We start from the raw sequence: 14,842 nt of genomic DNA, 5'->3' as shown, positions 1-14,842 counted from the left end.
TACTTTTTTCCTTCAAGGCCCTGTCATTTGTGCCTCTCTCTTGCAGCCTTACTTAAGAGAAATATCTTTGTGTACACTGTCATGATATATCCTTCTGATTTCATTGCTTTTTTGACAGCTCAATAAGTGGTTATTCTCCAGTATGGGGGTATCTTTCATAGATTCACATGCTACAATCATTCCCCTTCGTCGAAGTGGGAGTCTGACGGTACATAAAAAGCAGTAAGTATTTAGTCAAAACATTAAAGTTAATAGGGAAAAACCATTACCTTTAATATCCCATCCTAGTCATTAGTTATGATCCAAACTTCAGCCAATCATGCAACAGCACCCTCTAGAACCCTCTCCACAGAGGCTCTAGGTTCTCAGATTTTCCGCCGCACGCCGTGTGAAGGCAGTCTTCCTGGGCTCTGCTCAGTAAGTTCTCTTGAGGCCCTCTAGATTTCCTCAGAACTTAAATTCAACATGTCTTCTTCTAAAAGATCTCTCTTCAGGCATTGTAATTCTTGTGGGAAACTAAGACTTTATTCTCATGATCCCCACAAGAAGTATATCTACTGCCTTCACCCTGAACACCAGGACTTTCTCTCTCAAAAAACCCTGAGAGACTATAGCACGTTGGATATCTTCTGCAATCCAGTTTTGCCATCAACAAGCAGGCAAACCACTACTTTCAACAGTGAAAGCTTACTCTACGAGAGCAGTCTCCTCTTCAACGGCTCTCTTTGCTTGTGTGCCTATTTAACAGATTTGCACAGCAGCAACCTGGTCCAGCAGGCACACTTTCACCAAGAATTACTGTGTGGAAGCTGCAAGTAATACTGATACAGCTTTGGGACAGGTATTGCTACGTAATCTTTTTCAGCAGGGTGATCCTCTATTCTTCCCACCTGCCTTTATGTTGGACAATTGTTTTCATGATAGTACATGTCACTGTTATTTTTTTGCATATGCATTGTCAGATACTTATGTATGTAGATGCATTTTGATATACAGATGCACGTGCGTATTTGTAATATATATATATATATATATATATATATATACGTTTTATGGATATACATATGTGAATAAGTGGTTTAGGTATTCACCATGCACTTGGTGATGTACAGGATTCTGTAGATTGTGTAAAGGCATACATACTTAAGTTACAACTACTAACTATTCAGATCCAAGTATGTGAATTTATGAAAGATACCCCAATACTGGAGAAGAAAATAAGTTACTCACCTGTAAATTGTGATTCTCCAGTATTGGTATCTTTCATAGATACACATGTGACCCACCCTCCTCCCCATAGAAGCTCCCCTGGTTTAGTTATAGGTTTTTACTACACTTTTGCTCGAAAATCAGAGAGCCTGGAGACTCTGTGGAGAGGGTTCTGGAGGGTTCTGTTGCCTGATTGGCTGAAGTTTGGACCATACCCAATGACTAGGACGAGATATTAAAGTGAATGGTTTCTCTCTATTAACTTTAATGTTAGAGTAAATACTTGCTGCTTTTTATGTATCGTGAGACTCCCACTTCGATGACGGGGAATGAATCAAGCATGTGAGTCTTTGAAAGATACCAATACTGGAGAACCACAGTTTACAGGTAAGTAACTTATTTTCTTTTTGTTTTCTTCTGTCGCACTTCTCAAACTGCTAAAATGTAAAAAAAAAAAAAAAAAGTATTCTTTACATTTTCCGGTCGTTTAATTCCCTGCATTCTCTAACCTTTCCATGATCTTGTGCTGCTATTTCCTGGCTTTTTCCTTCATTAACCTACACCTTCCCCCTACCTGTTCCCCATATCATAACCTCTCCATTGTCTGGCTCCTCTGCTCTCCCTAGTCTAAGCATTACTGTTGTTTCCATTCTCTGGCTGCTCTTCCATTCCTTTTCCCTTGTGTTCTTTGGGCGCTCCATACCCTGACCTCTCAATGTCCTTGACTATCTATTTCTTGCCCCTTTTCGATTTTCTCTTCCTTTCGTTGTTATGGACCCTTGCTCCCCTTTTACCTTAATATCTAGTCTAGCCTTTCCTCTGTGTCACTGCGGCATTATCTTGGCTGCTGTAACCCAGCTCTTCCTTCTCTTTCTTTTTACCCTTACATTATGGCTGTTGTATTAATAGCTTTCCTTTACCCCTCCATTTCTTGCCCTTGCTATTCCCAGTCCTTCCTCTTTCTGGCCATTACATTCACTGCCCCTTACATTTTCAACTTCTGCATTCCCTGACCGCTTTACGTTATTACCCATTCGTGACACTTTAGCTCTCCGGCTGCTTAATGTCTGTCCTTATTAATTTCCAGCTATTCCATTCTCTCAAGCTTCTACTGGCACTTATTGGTTGTACTCCTTTTGCCTTCTTGAGCTTCCATTTCATGGCCCTTTTAATGCTTGGACATTCTTGTTGGTAACCAGTTCATTCCTGGCATTCTCAGATTCTTCTGCTGCTCCACGCTTTCATTAACTTTGTTTATCTGCTGAAAGTGGTATTCTGTGAACAGTCATTCACTGTAGTGTTCTGGGTAATTACATTTTGATGATGTTATGCTGAACTTACTGCAAGTCTTAGCATAGGATGCAGTGTTTCTCAGGCATGCATTGCATGGTTCTACTTTGAAGACCAAAGTTGACTCTTGGCCTTTGAGATCGACCTGGGACTGGTAGGCCATTGTAGAGAAATTGCAGCTCCACATCATACCATCTCAGGGCCTTGCCCTGGTTAGTACTATAAAGTCTAGTGCAACCGAGGTCTTCAGGCCTTAGTAAGCAGGGATTGGCAATGCCAATAAGTTTGGTATTTACTGCTCGCCTTTTGGCTTTCTCAATGTATGTTTGGTTTTGTCAAGATTTTTGCAAAGTTTTATTTTTGGAAAAACTTCCAGGCCCTCTTCAACAAAAAAAATCATGGTCTAAAAAGAAACCTATTTTAAGTTTTCAAACAGCACACTTTCCCATAGTAGTCCGTGGCACTGAAGGGGACTACTTTATGCGTGCATATGTTCCTTGTAAAAGGGCATAATGGCATCACTCAGATTGAAGGTAACCAATGGCTGAAATGAGCAGAGCCACTGCTGCATATTGTAGTGGGCGGAAGAAAATATGAAAGACACAATAGCCGAACAATAATAGATGAAGATATGTGGCTGAGAATCCCTAAAAGTAAGAATACTAAACAATAGTAAAATCAAAAGGGCTTGGCTAACGTCGTACCTAAAAAGTTACATCAAACACTGTCTAGATAATGCAAGAAGGTTCCCCAGATATTCTTTGACCAGCATCCAAAACCCGGCGTTTGGCAATGGTTTAGTCTGAAAATATGACGATCAAGAACAAATCTAAACATGGAAAGAGGAGCTCCGTATAAAGTGTAGTGAAAATCGTATACAAGTGAGGGGAGGAGATTTTTCCTAGTGGCTAGAGAGGCTGACGTAGGAACATGGAAAATTAGGTTTGAATCCCAGCCTGGGGTCAACATCCCATGCTTCTGGTTTAAATCCTTTATTCTCCCTGTGCCTTAAGAGGGAAACATGTGTAACATAGTCTGGTTATGTTGTAAAACGCTCTAATGCAGTTGGGCAAAGTTTCGATTGTAAACTGCAAAATTAAACGGCAAACAAAAAAGGGGCATGAAGTATTACAGCAAACGTCACGTGGTAGGGATCAGACTCCCAGGTCAAATTGATTTAATGGGTGAGAAAACTGCTAGTGGAAATGTATGAAGAGAAGACGAGGCTTCCTATTTAAATTCATATACCAGAATCCAGAGAGTAGTTTGGACATGAAACCCAATTGCGGGAGACCAGGTTGCCTGATAAAATTCATGTGCACATTAGCTGGTTGCAATGAAATTCATTGACACAAGTGAAGCTTAAGAATAAAGTTAATGTACAAGTGTTTAGGCTGCCAGGTGAGTTTCAAGTACAAGAGGAGACGTGCCCTACAAACTTTGTGTACATGAGAGCTATCTGTTTCACGAAATTCATGCACATGAGACAAAACATTCCTCCGGGTAGATTTAAATACAGAAGAACAACGGTGTAGTCCAATTCCTGTAGAGGAGAACAAACTTTTAGTACAGCATATGCCACAGAGAAACTGGTTTTCATTGCATTAACTAGGCTCCCTTACATACAACACTTCTATTGAATGAGACCAACGGGCTGTCCATTCTATTATAGTCGTATGCCTCCTAAAATGTGTCCACTGGTTTGAGGGATATTAATATTGACTATCATATAAATGCCTCTAAAGGAGCCTTCTCCAATCCGCGGCATATGTTTGCAGGATATTGGTCTTCTGCTTCAGGCAGGTTCAACACTTATGATTTTCTGTTTGTGTCCACTTCAAGCTAAGGCCACTTAAGAGTGGAAATTACAGATTGGTGTATCCAATGTACTCATGAGATAATAAAGCCACTGTAGACCCCCCCAAAATTGAACAGTTTTATTTACTGACGCATCTGACCAATCACATTAAATGGTGGCACTCCTGCTGAACCCACAATGGCTAGACCCCTCATGATGTTCATCAAGGTCCTCTTCTGGTAGCCATATCTTCCTTGGCATAGGGCCCTAGTGTGGTCTGTTTCATCTGCTACGAACAAGGCCTCTTCCAAGGTCAGACACTTTTTGGTGTGCACAGGGCCCACCAATGGTTAGATGCATGTTGCTGTACTCAGGGCTCTCTCATCAGTTTATGGTGCATCAGATGAGTCTTGCATAGCACAGGGTTCCTTGTGCCATGGCAGACTTTCTGCCGTGCACAGGGAAAGCTCTGTAAATGTATAGGCATTTATATAGCGCACTACTTACCCGTAGGGTCCCAAGGCGCTTCGACCGCTGCGAAACCCTTCCTGGCTTCCCTGAGAGATGGTCCCTGAATGGGTATCTCCAGGGTGAGACCAGGCATCCCCGGCAGTCTGGTGGGGCCGTTAGTGAAGATGAGGCAAGCTAATGCCCAGAGTTGCCGAGTGTGATCGCTGATCAGAGTGGGCACCGAGGCGAGAGAATTATCGAGTCCGCTGACCCTGGTCCAGAAACCTGCCGCGCCGGGAATCGAACCCTGGTCCCGGGCCGTCCTCTGCTCTCGGGTCTGCCGCCTCTAACCAGTGAGCCACACTACTTCAAGCTCTACTAGCATTTCTCCTATCGTGTCACTTGAATTGGCAGTTTGTGAATTACAGGTGCATTTACTCAGGAAAAGCTCAATTTCGTCATTCATGTTGCGAAGGTCATTCCATTCGGTGTATCGCTTCTATCAAAGATCCCCAGGCACTTACCATTGGAACAGCCCAGCATCAGTGGTTTTAAGGCACAGTCCAATTGAAATGATCCGCAAGGCTGCCACATGGCCTACTCTCCTCGCTTCTGAAGACACTCAGTGTTTCACTTGAGCTCCACAGATTATGCTAAATATGGTCACACACTAGTTTGTCTGGTTCTGCTAGTAATCCATACTACCAAAATATATTTTTATTGTGCTCAGGAAACCTGCCAGGTTTTAGACAGCGGTTGATGATGATCAAGTTACTCACAATATGACACTTTACCCACTTCATTATATGATTAACTTGTGGCCCCTGTTCAGTGTCCTTCAGTATTGACCAGAAAAATTGATCTAATAGAGAAAATGAATGGCTGGTGCCAGGAGTGTGGCTTGAGTGTGAGTATAGTCACCTGATTAAGTGGCAAAGCAGTCCAGTCTGTCTCTGTATTGAGGATGAGTGTACAAGTGTAATGCTTACTACAGTAAGTAACTCCTCTCTCCCTACCTTGATTGTGAACAGCAGAAATATCATGACCATGGGAAAGGTCATGCGCACAGCAAAAGAACCTGACCACACAGGGCCATGTGCTTCATATGTCTTCCACAGGAGGACTGTGATGTGTTTAACAGCAGGAAGCATCAAGTGAACACCGTTTAATATGATAGAATAGATGATTTTGTTAATGAACTAGTTCCATGTAGGTGTCTACTGTAGCTTTATTAGCTCAGGGGTATACATGCTTATTGTTTAATGTGTAAATCAAATGTTAGCAGGTCTTAGATTTTTGTTTGAGGTATTTATTTCAGTGCTTTACTGCAAGAGCCATTATATCTGCTCTGAGATCTGGGATTGTTCTGTTCACCTTTTCTTTTCCGTGTCATTCTTTGCAATCTGTGAATGAACATTATGTAAGTATGGTGAGACTGCCTTTAGTTTCGAAGCAATTATGAGAGGAAACCTTTTCATGGTTGATCCTCCACCTGCCCTGCAAGCCAGATTCAACTCCTTAAAATGACTTTTATTTTCTTGTAGCCATGAAGAGTCTATGCAGTTTGAATATGAACAGCACGAAGCTCTCTGCAGACACGTACGAAGACCTCAAGGTATACTTCTCGCTTTTTATTTACTTTAGAAATAGTTTTTGTCCAAACATTTAGACAATTAACATTGAAATCAAAAAATACATTACAATTACAAAATACAGCTTGCACAAATGTAGTTAAATTAGAAATTCTCTACTCTCAACATGCCTTAAAATATCCAATTTTCAGCCCCACTCCAGCTCTGCGGCTCATTAATATAGAGCAGCTTATCTGTTTCTTGGGTGTGTTCTGCAGAGAAACATCTCACCATGTGACCACACGGGGTGCAGGAGGAACTGATGCAGGAAGAGTGGATTGGAAGCATATTGGGATAGTTCGGAGGAGAGGGCATGGTAGCACTCCAGGAAAACCATCCAGAGGAAAAGAATGGTGCTGGTCAAAGAAGTGGGAGGTGGGAGGAGAGACAAGGAGCACAGGAGGGTTTAGGTAGGGTAATGGAGGTAGTTAAGCAGAGGACTGGAGAATCGATGAAGGGCAGTCGTAAGAGCAAACCTAGAGGCCAGAGCAGGTGGAATGAAGGCAAAGATGGGAGCAGGAGGACACTGTAGAGATAAGAATGAAGAGAGGGGGTTGTAGCAGCACAGGACGAGTTGGGCTTGAGAAGGAGAAAAAAGAAAGAGAATGCAGAGTTGGGATGGATTCAGCAATAGTGAAACTGCAATAAGTGGTAGGGGCGAATGATGAAAATATTGGTGAGTAAGCTGAGGGTGTGGTAGAAGTGCTCTGTTTTGCAGCTAGATGTGCACTCTGTAAAGCGCTCTTAAATGTGTACATCCATCCATGCAGTGGGATTAGAGATGAAGAAAAGAGGAGGACGAAGGGAGGTGAAGATGGAGAGAGTGGGAGAAGGGGGTAAACGAGTGATGGTGGTGTACATGGAGGGAGAGATAACCAGAATATAGTTATAGTGAAACTGGAGAGAGCAGGGAGAGAGAGCTGGCAATGATGCAGGTGGACATGTAGAAAGCAGGACGAGTGTCTAAGGGGAGTGTGTGAATTTAGAGAGATCGGGAGGAGTGGGCAAGGATGGGATTGAGGTGAACATAGAGAGAATGGGGGATCAGGGGGTAATAGTTGTACATGGGGATAGCAGAAGCAGGGGAGCGGTGAAATATGAGCTCAGTAGGAGAGAGCCTAAGAGAATGATAGTGGTGAAAGGGGGATGGAGGTGAACATAGACAGAGACCTGGTGGATCCTAGTGCACTGGAATTTCATAGGACCCTATTTCCCCTGAGTCCGAGAGACCCCAGAAAATTGTTTCATAACTTTGTTCTGATATATTAACCTTGTTTAAGAGATGTTGCTGCAGCAAAGTTGAGTGTGTAGCTCAACAGTTGAAATGCACTCAGTAATGGTTAATATTCTATTTTACACTATCCTTTAAATGCCCTAATATCATTAAAACCATAATCTTATAAATTCGCCCGCACCACATTTTCTATTGATAACAACAGCTTTTATTGTAAAATGGGACTTTTAAGGTAAAGCCTTTAGTGAAGTGAGGTGTGATATTTAGAAATATTGTGAGAAAGGATGCGCTTTACGTTGTCACAAAATACTATTTCACAGACCGATTGCCAATAGATAAACGGTAATGGAGAAAATGCCTCGAAAACAGTGTCAGAAATCGTGCTTTTGGAAATATATGGCAAAGGAACACTGTAGGCAATAAAATATGCCAAAGAATAATATGGCCACTAAATGTGTCAGACAAAACGCTGGCAATACGCTGTGCCAGGAGATGAATTCTGCTGCTGTTGTCGACTTACAACTTTTAATGTCGAGGAATGTGGACCCTGAGGATTCATGGGGGCTCATAGGAAGCCTTGGGTATCAAGGGAAGTGGAAATTACAGTGAAATCTAGGCCACTAGCACTATATCAACAACAAAAGAAGTAGAGTAGTTGTGACAGAGTTTAAATTTAGGACATTAAAAGCAGTGTCAAAAAGATAAAAACAAATAGAATTATATTTTTCATTCTATTTATATTTTCAGTGTATAGACTGCTGTAATTCTGCATGTAAAATGGTAATCAACATTAATACACATTTAACTTAACGTCAAAACATCTTTAATGAATCATTCCCTTCCTCACCGAACAATTCTCACATCAAACGTTCACCCCAATGCCTCATTGCTTCATTCTTTCCCCTTTCACTCACTGACCTCCTTCTAATCCCCCATCTTTCCTGCACTTCCCCTACCTAACCTCCGCCAATGAGACTCTTTGACCTGATTGAAGAATCCCACACCCCACCTTCCTGCGCCTGTGCTCTCTTCACCCCAGAGGGGTGGATATGCCAGTATGAGACTCCACCCCTCAAAATACCGCCTACACCCTGCAACCTTATTCTAGCAATGCTGTGTAGAGTGATCAACCCACCAATCTCTAATTTGTCTTGGGTGGGTGGGTGTTCTTCGATCATTTCCCTAACCGGTGGTGCTCAGGAGTCAGGAATAGGCTGGACCCGCCTCTCCTGACTCCTTTATACCTTTCCCTATACCCGCTTCTTTCCCTTAAAACTACCTATCCCTGCTATTATCGCACAAATTACTAGTCTGAGACTTTCACATCTCCTGGGGCTCATCATTGCCAAAGAAGAGAACAAGCATTTACAATGCAATGGTTTCGCCTTTCGGAAAAGTTAGAGATATTGGCATTGTAAAGGACAACATTTGTATTTATGTGTTGGTTTTGTCATTTACATTGCCATTAGCTTAATCTCTCGCAATGTGAGGCCTATTGTACCCTACGGACGAGCTCAGCAGACAGTAATTACTACCACACACACACACCCAGAGCCAGCCACACACACACACACACAGCCAGAGCCACATACACACACCCAGAGCCACACACCCACCCAGAGCCACACACCCAGAGCCACACACACACACACACAGAGCCACACACACACACAGAGCCACACACACACCTGCAAGGTGAATAATACCAGGAACACACTAGGTGACAGATACAACAACAAATAATACCCACCCCTTGTTGAAACCGCTCAGGCAAGCACGGCCACCCACATCTCAGCTCCCTTTTCTTAGTTACAAATACTCCTGCCCCCTCCCCCTACGCAAGCCAACTTCCTCTGCTGCACCCCATGGCAGAACTTGCATAGTAAGTACAGCAATAATCAAATACCATCACAGGGGAAGGAACAAACATGCGACTGCCAGCCAGTGGAATCTATGAACGTCACCAAGGAATGCCGCAACACCAGAGCTACATTCCTAGCAGTGAGGGAATGCCAGCCCAGGGACCATGACTGAGCCAAGGGTGTGGGCCTGAAGTGGGCGAGCACTCGCCATGCCCCTGCAGCCTTCAACTAGGTTAGAAACGGAAAGAAGTTCGTTCTACACTTCAACAACCCACATGGCGCACATGAAGTGTTGGGCGCGCCTCATAGTTAGTATCATGCTCTTTAGAGTAGGTGAGATCCCTTCATGTTTCTGGCAGTCCACCCAGCATGTGAGCAGACGGATCCTTTGCTAGAGCGTCCACAGAGCTGATACAGCAACAAATGCATAAAGACACCCCACCCAGGGAGGGGGACACGAGTCCGCCCAAGTACAGGTTGCTGCAGCCTCTCGGCACCCTACAGCAGCTTCCACCCGCAGCGCCGCAGGCCACACTGTGCGCTCAGCTGAATGGGGACTTTAGGTTTAGTGCTGTCAGATCAGAACAAGCACACACAAAATTACATTCACATACACTGACATATACAGCCACGCACAAACATAAAGTCAAACACTCAGAGACAAAAACATACACAGAGAGATCCCGACACACACAAACAGAAACAGATGCATGCGCACGGACCAGACAGAAAAGCAAACAAAGAAAGGGCACAACACACAGACTCCCTAGCAGGCAGGCATGGGGCAACATAAAAGTACAGGGAAAGCTACAGACAGATAAACACACAAAAAACAAACAGCTATGCACTCACAATACACAAACACTGAAACACACAGGCAGGCACGCACGAAGTAACAGAAACGTACCAAGAGAGATACAGACAGACAGATATGCACTCACAAAACACAGACACACACAGGCAGGCGGGATAACAGAAACGTACAGTGTGAGATACAGATACATACCTCCCGCCACTCCGGCCCAGAGGCCCGCACAGCCGCCGGAGGAGCTGCATGACCACCCTTGCCCTCCGGCGGACACCAGCCCAAATACGGCCGTGGGGTGCCGGTAGGAGAGGGGGCGTGGGGGTGCAGACTCACCGCTGCGTAGGTTTCAAGACAGGGTCACAGACACTCAGCGGAACATTACACACCTCAGCAGTAACAGACACTCACCTGCTCTTCCTGGAGCAGCAGAGGGAGCTTGACTAGGCACAGATTCTCCGGTAAATTCCAGTGAGTGGAGGGAGTTCAGTTGACTGCATCAGTCTGTCCGCTCTTCACCCGCCTGCCCTACCCCGGCTGCTCTTGGCGCCAGCAGGAGTTTTGACCCCTGCGGATCGCCGTCTGCCCCTTCTCTCTGCCTGGTGAGCTTCACTGGGAGGTTACCGGACGCCAGCTTTTCCTCCGTGCTGGGGAGATTTAGTACAAGGTCAGCCTGCTGTCTGTCTGCCCTGTGCGTCCTGTGCCCCGTCCCACACAGACGACATGAGACTGGGTACAGCACCGAGACACGCAAAGACGTAACAAAACAAAGAGCCACGGACAGCGGGAGGGGGGGGGGGGGGGGCGGAAATGGGCACAGACGACATGAGACTGGGTACAGCAACGAGACACGCAAAAACGTAAAAAAAACAAAGAGACGACATGAGACGGGGTAAACATACAAAGGGAAAAGAAAATTACAAACAAAATGCTGCTTACCTGATCGCAAATATAAACTCCTTCCTGGCAACTTCAATTTTGCAGCCCACTCCTGGAGAATACTTTTGGTAACTGACCAAAACAAGGCGACCAAAAAAAAAAAAATAGGAACCGCCCACCACCGCAATGACGTTGTCAAAGGGGCAGGATGAGAAAAAAATCGCCGGAACGCCCACCAATCGCCTCGGTAAATAACGGACAGATCTCTCTTCCAATGGCTATCCTCCATTTATGGAGCTAGCCAATGGAAGAGAGAGGCGGAACTAAGGCCACACTGTTTCTAACATAAGATTTGGCCTGCGCCGAAAACCTGCGCGGTGCGCAACTTTCGACAGGCGAAACCTAAAAATGAAAATTGGAGAGGAAGTAGGATGTGGTGTGCATAGGGACTGCTCATAAATTATAAAATTGCTAAAACGAAAAAACCCTAGAGCATCGAAAATCCGTCACTGTGATGAAAGTTCAGTGTTGAAAGTCAGCCTAAAGAAATCCAGCTGACGAAGCTCTTTTTTTGGAGAAATATAAAAATGCCGAAATTACGTTTCAATAAAAGCAGAATCTTTTTGAGGAAAACTGAATTTTCTTTAAAAAAAATGGCTTTTTGTATCTACTGCAACACAGTAGGTAAAGAAAAAAAAAGGCAATGCTACTCAGGAAGGCAACAGAGGCCAACGTGAAGCATGCAAGCTAGAAGATTAAAGGGGTAGAGTAAAGAGGATGGAGAAAGTTGTAGAAGGTGTAAGGGAAGTTGTTAGAAAAGTATAACAATTAAAAAAAAAAGTAAAGTAAAGCTGAAGGGACTGCTGCACTAGGGATAGGAGGGGGAGCAGCACTAGGGGTTCCAAGGGATAGGGAAGAGAGTGAAAAGAATAGGGGGAATGGGGATCCCCCTCTTTAAAAAGCCCCCCACCCCTATAAAAACTTGTGGTGGGGGGGTTGGCGCCAACAATTTTTTTCTTCAAGAATGGGCAATCACAGCAATGTTTTTTTCTACCAGATAAAAAATATCCTTAAACAAATATTAATAAATAATGGTTCAATGATAAAAATCATCAGAACCATTTTCTTCAGGTTAGAAATTGTCCAAAAACATATACCAGTAGTGCATCACCTAAAACCACAGAAAAACAATTGGCAAAAAAGCAGTTGCCATTTTCATTTTCGAAACCTTTCTAATTCATTATAAAAGCTAATAGAACCAAGGGAAACAATGATATAAACAATGTGGCATCATTATTTTTATTACAGAAATGACACTTAAGATTCAGATTGCCTGTTCTTTCAATATTACGTTCATTTAGGTGCAGCTCATTTGGCACCTTCAGTTTCTCTGCTCATATTAATACCTCTTTGGGTTTCTTGACAGGCAAAGCTGCCGAACTTGACTGACGTCGACGTGCGTTACACGGAGGCCTGGTGAACGTCCGCATGGCGGAGGAGAAGCCTGAGATGTGAAGAGGTTTTTTGGCGAATGAGTACCCTTCAAGCCGTGAGCTTTGGGTCTCGCGCACCCTCTGTAGGCGTTGTGCTTGTGCCGTAGAGAGGAGTCTTTCTGAGGGCACTGAGCATGCCCAGTTCCTGCCTAATTCTTTACGCTTCATATTTTCTGAATCAACGTGGTTTAAATTATACAGAAAAAGACTTTGTAGCATCAAGAGGATTATTAGGAGCCTAGGAGGAGAATAAAGAACCCTTAGTGGATTTCGTTTGCCTTTGTGTTTATGCTGTGTGAAAAGACAAGAATTCCTGCGTGGCTCCTGCTTACATTTTTTTTGGATGGACTCATTCTTCGAACTTCTGTTTTTCTCTTTTCAGTTTAAAAATAAAATTAAAAAATCAAGCCATTAAATATCAGGAGAAGAATGGAAGCGCAGCTGCGTTCCCCCGCGCCTCCCTGTGTCCCAGCAGTTGTTACTGAAAGTACTTTTGTTGTACATAAGATTTACATAACTCGCCTATTTAAGAAACGGTTCGCAAACGCCAGGTCTGGGACCTGTGTTCTATTTATGAAATGTTTCCCCTCTTTTGCCTATTGTACTGTATAAAGCTGGTTTGTTAGTGTCTGCTTACCATGATTTTTTTATTTTTGGTTTTAAAGGATATTTGCCTCCAGTGGTTTGCTTATGCTCTGGCTACTGTTTTATGGAGGGAGAAGGGCAAAAAGTAAAATTTTGTGTGATGAGTGTTTCGGCAGGATGGGGTTCGTTGTAGCACATTTATGCCATTCCTGGGAGACCAAAACATCCTCAGCTTTTTTTTCCTTCCTTCTTCAGCTATGGCAAGGAAGAAGGGAAAAAGCCTTGCTCCACTGTCTGTTGATGAATATTCAATGTTGTCCTAGATCCACTATGCTCCTGACTTTGTTTTTGTTATAGTCCGAAATTTCAAAATCAGTGTACTCCTCTGGATTGTACAGAGCTTTCCTTACATGCATGTGCCCTTTGCATGGTTCTCCCTGAAGAAGAAAAAATAAAGGGTGTCCTTTTCGCTGAACTGTACCCCTTTTCCCTTTGCATACCTAGACTTGTCCCCTCCCCTCGACATGCCCCATTCCCACTCTACATCCATTCAAAAAGGCACCGTGCAAAACAAAAACAAAAAAGACTCCCATCATTCAGACTGTAAATGTTACCACTATAACCCCTCTCCTGTCTCAGAGGAAAAACCAAAATTGTGTTTTCTTTATAAATATTATGTTGCCTTTTTCATAATGAGCCTTTTTTGTACAGAGCAGCTTTTTCAGTGTATTATTATCATGTTTTAAGCATGGTTATTTTATTCCACAGCACATCGAGATTTAACCTGCGGACAATGCATATTTTTTTTGTATATTTCCATCTTATTCAGTGGAGGCCAAGCTTTTGTTGTTTTATACTTTGTTGCTAGTTAGGTTTTATGCACCTGTGCCCTTATTTTATTTTACTTTTATAATTGGGTAAGTCTTAATTCATTTCTCGTGCCAGATTTTTGTTTTAATTTTTTATTCAATCTCAACTGCGCATTAAGGCAGTACAGAAAAAAACAGAAAAATTATACCAACTTTTTTTCTTGAGCACTGTTGCTTTTACCGATTGTTTACTACTACTGTTCCGTAGCTGTGTACAAAGAGATGTGAAATAATTTCAGGCAAAATAAACTGTAAGTGACTATCTTTCAGCTGTCTACATTGCCTCTTCTTTCTGGTCGCCTTGCCTACCAAGCTCCCCTATGCAGAATATTTTCAACCAGAAATTGTAATTGTAATTATAGTGCTTACTACCCTAGACAAGGTTAAAGAGAACAAAGGTCTGGGTGAGGGCACTATGGTCCTCATGTAGCCTGGGCTACTGATGATTTTGAGGCAGCTTAAGTCAGAAGCACTAGTATAAAAAAGTCCAAGCAGGACTTGTTGGACAATGTATGAAGGGCGTAAAAGTGCGTGAAGTGAGAGGTGCTGGTGACAGATAAAAATTATATTGCATTAAACACAACAGAACAAAACTCCGAATTAAATTAAATACAGTAGGGAGTTAAGGCTGTAAAGGTCCTCCATTGAGCCTCCGATTGAGCCATCGACCTTTTCCTTTTGAAGGTGGGGGGCTCAGGCAGTAATGTTTCCGCGTTGCGTGAAGGTCTAGAGCCTTC

General features: G+C 43.3%; 1 protein-coding gene across 4 annotated transcripts in view; it reads left to right on the top strand.

Annotated features, from left to right (window-relative positions):
* CMIP (c-Maf inducing protein) overlaps positions 1–14,369 on the top strand; it is a 559,349-nt gene extending 544,980 nt beyond the window's left edge. For all 4 annotated transcript variants that reach the window (XM_086945892.1, XM_086945891.1, XM_086945890.1 and 1 more), the window contains 2 exons: positions 6,292–6,362; positions 12,585–14,369. In XM_086945892.1, the coding sequence (XP_086802018.1) occupies positions 6,292–6,362; positions 12,585–12,638 (125 nt within the window). In that variant the 3' untranslated portion in view covers positions 12,639–14,369. The remainder of the gene's footprint in view (positions 1–6,291; positions 6,363–12,584) is intronic.
* The last annotated feature ends 473 nt before the right edge of the window (positions 14,370–14,842 follow it).

Source organism: Lissotriton vulgaris, chromosome 12 (genome assembly GCF_964263255.1).
Source record: "Lissotriton vulgaris chromosome 12, aLisVul1.2, whole genome shotgun sequence".
NCBI lineage: Eukaryota > Metazoa > Chordata > Amphibia > Caudata > Salamandridae > Lissotriton > Lissotriton vulgaris.
This window is presented reverse-complemented; position numbering and strand designations above follow the sequence as displayed.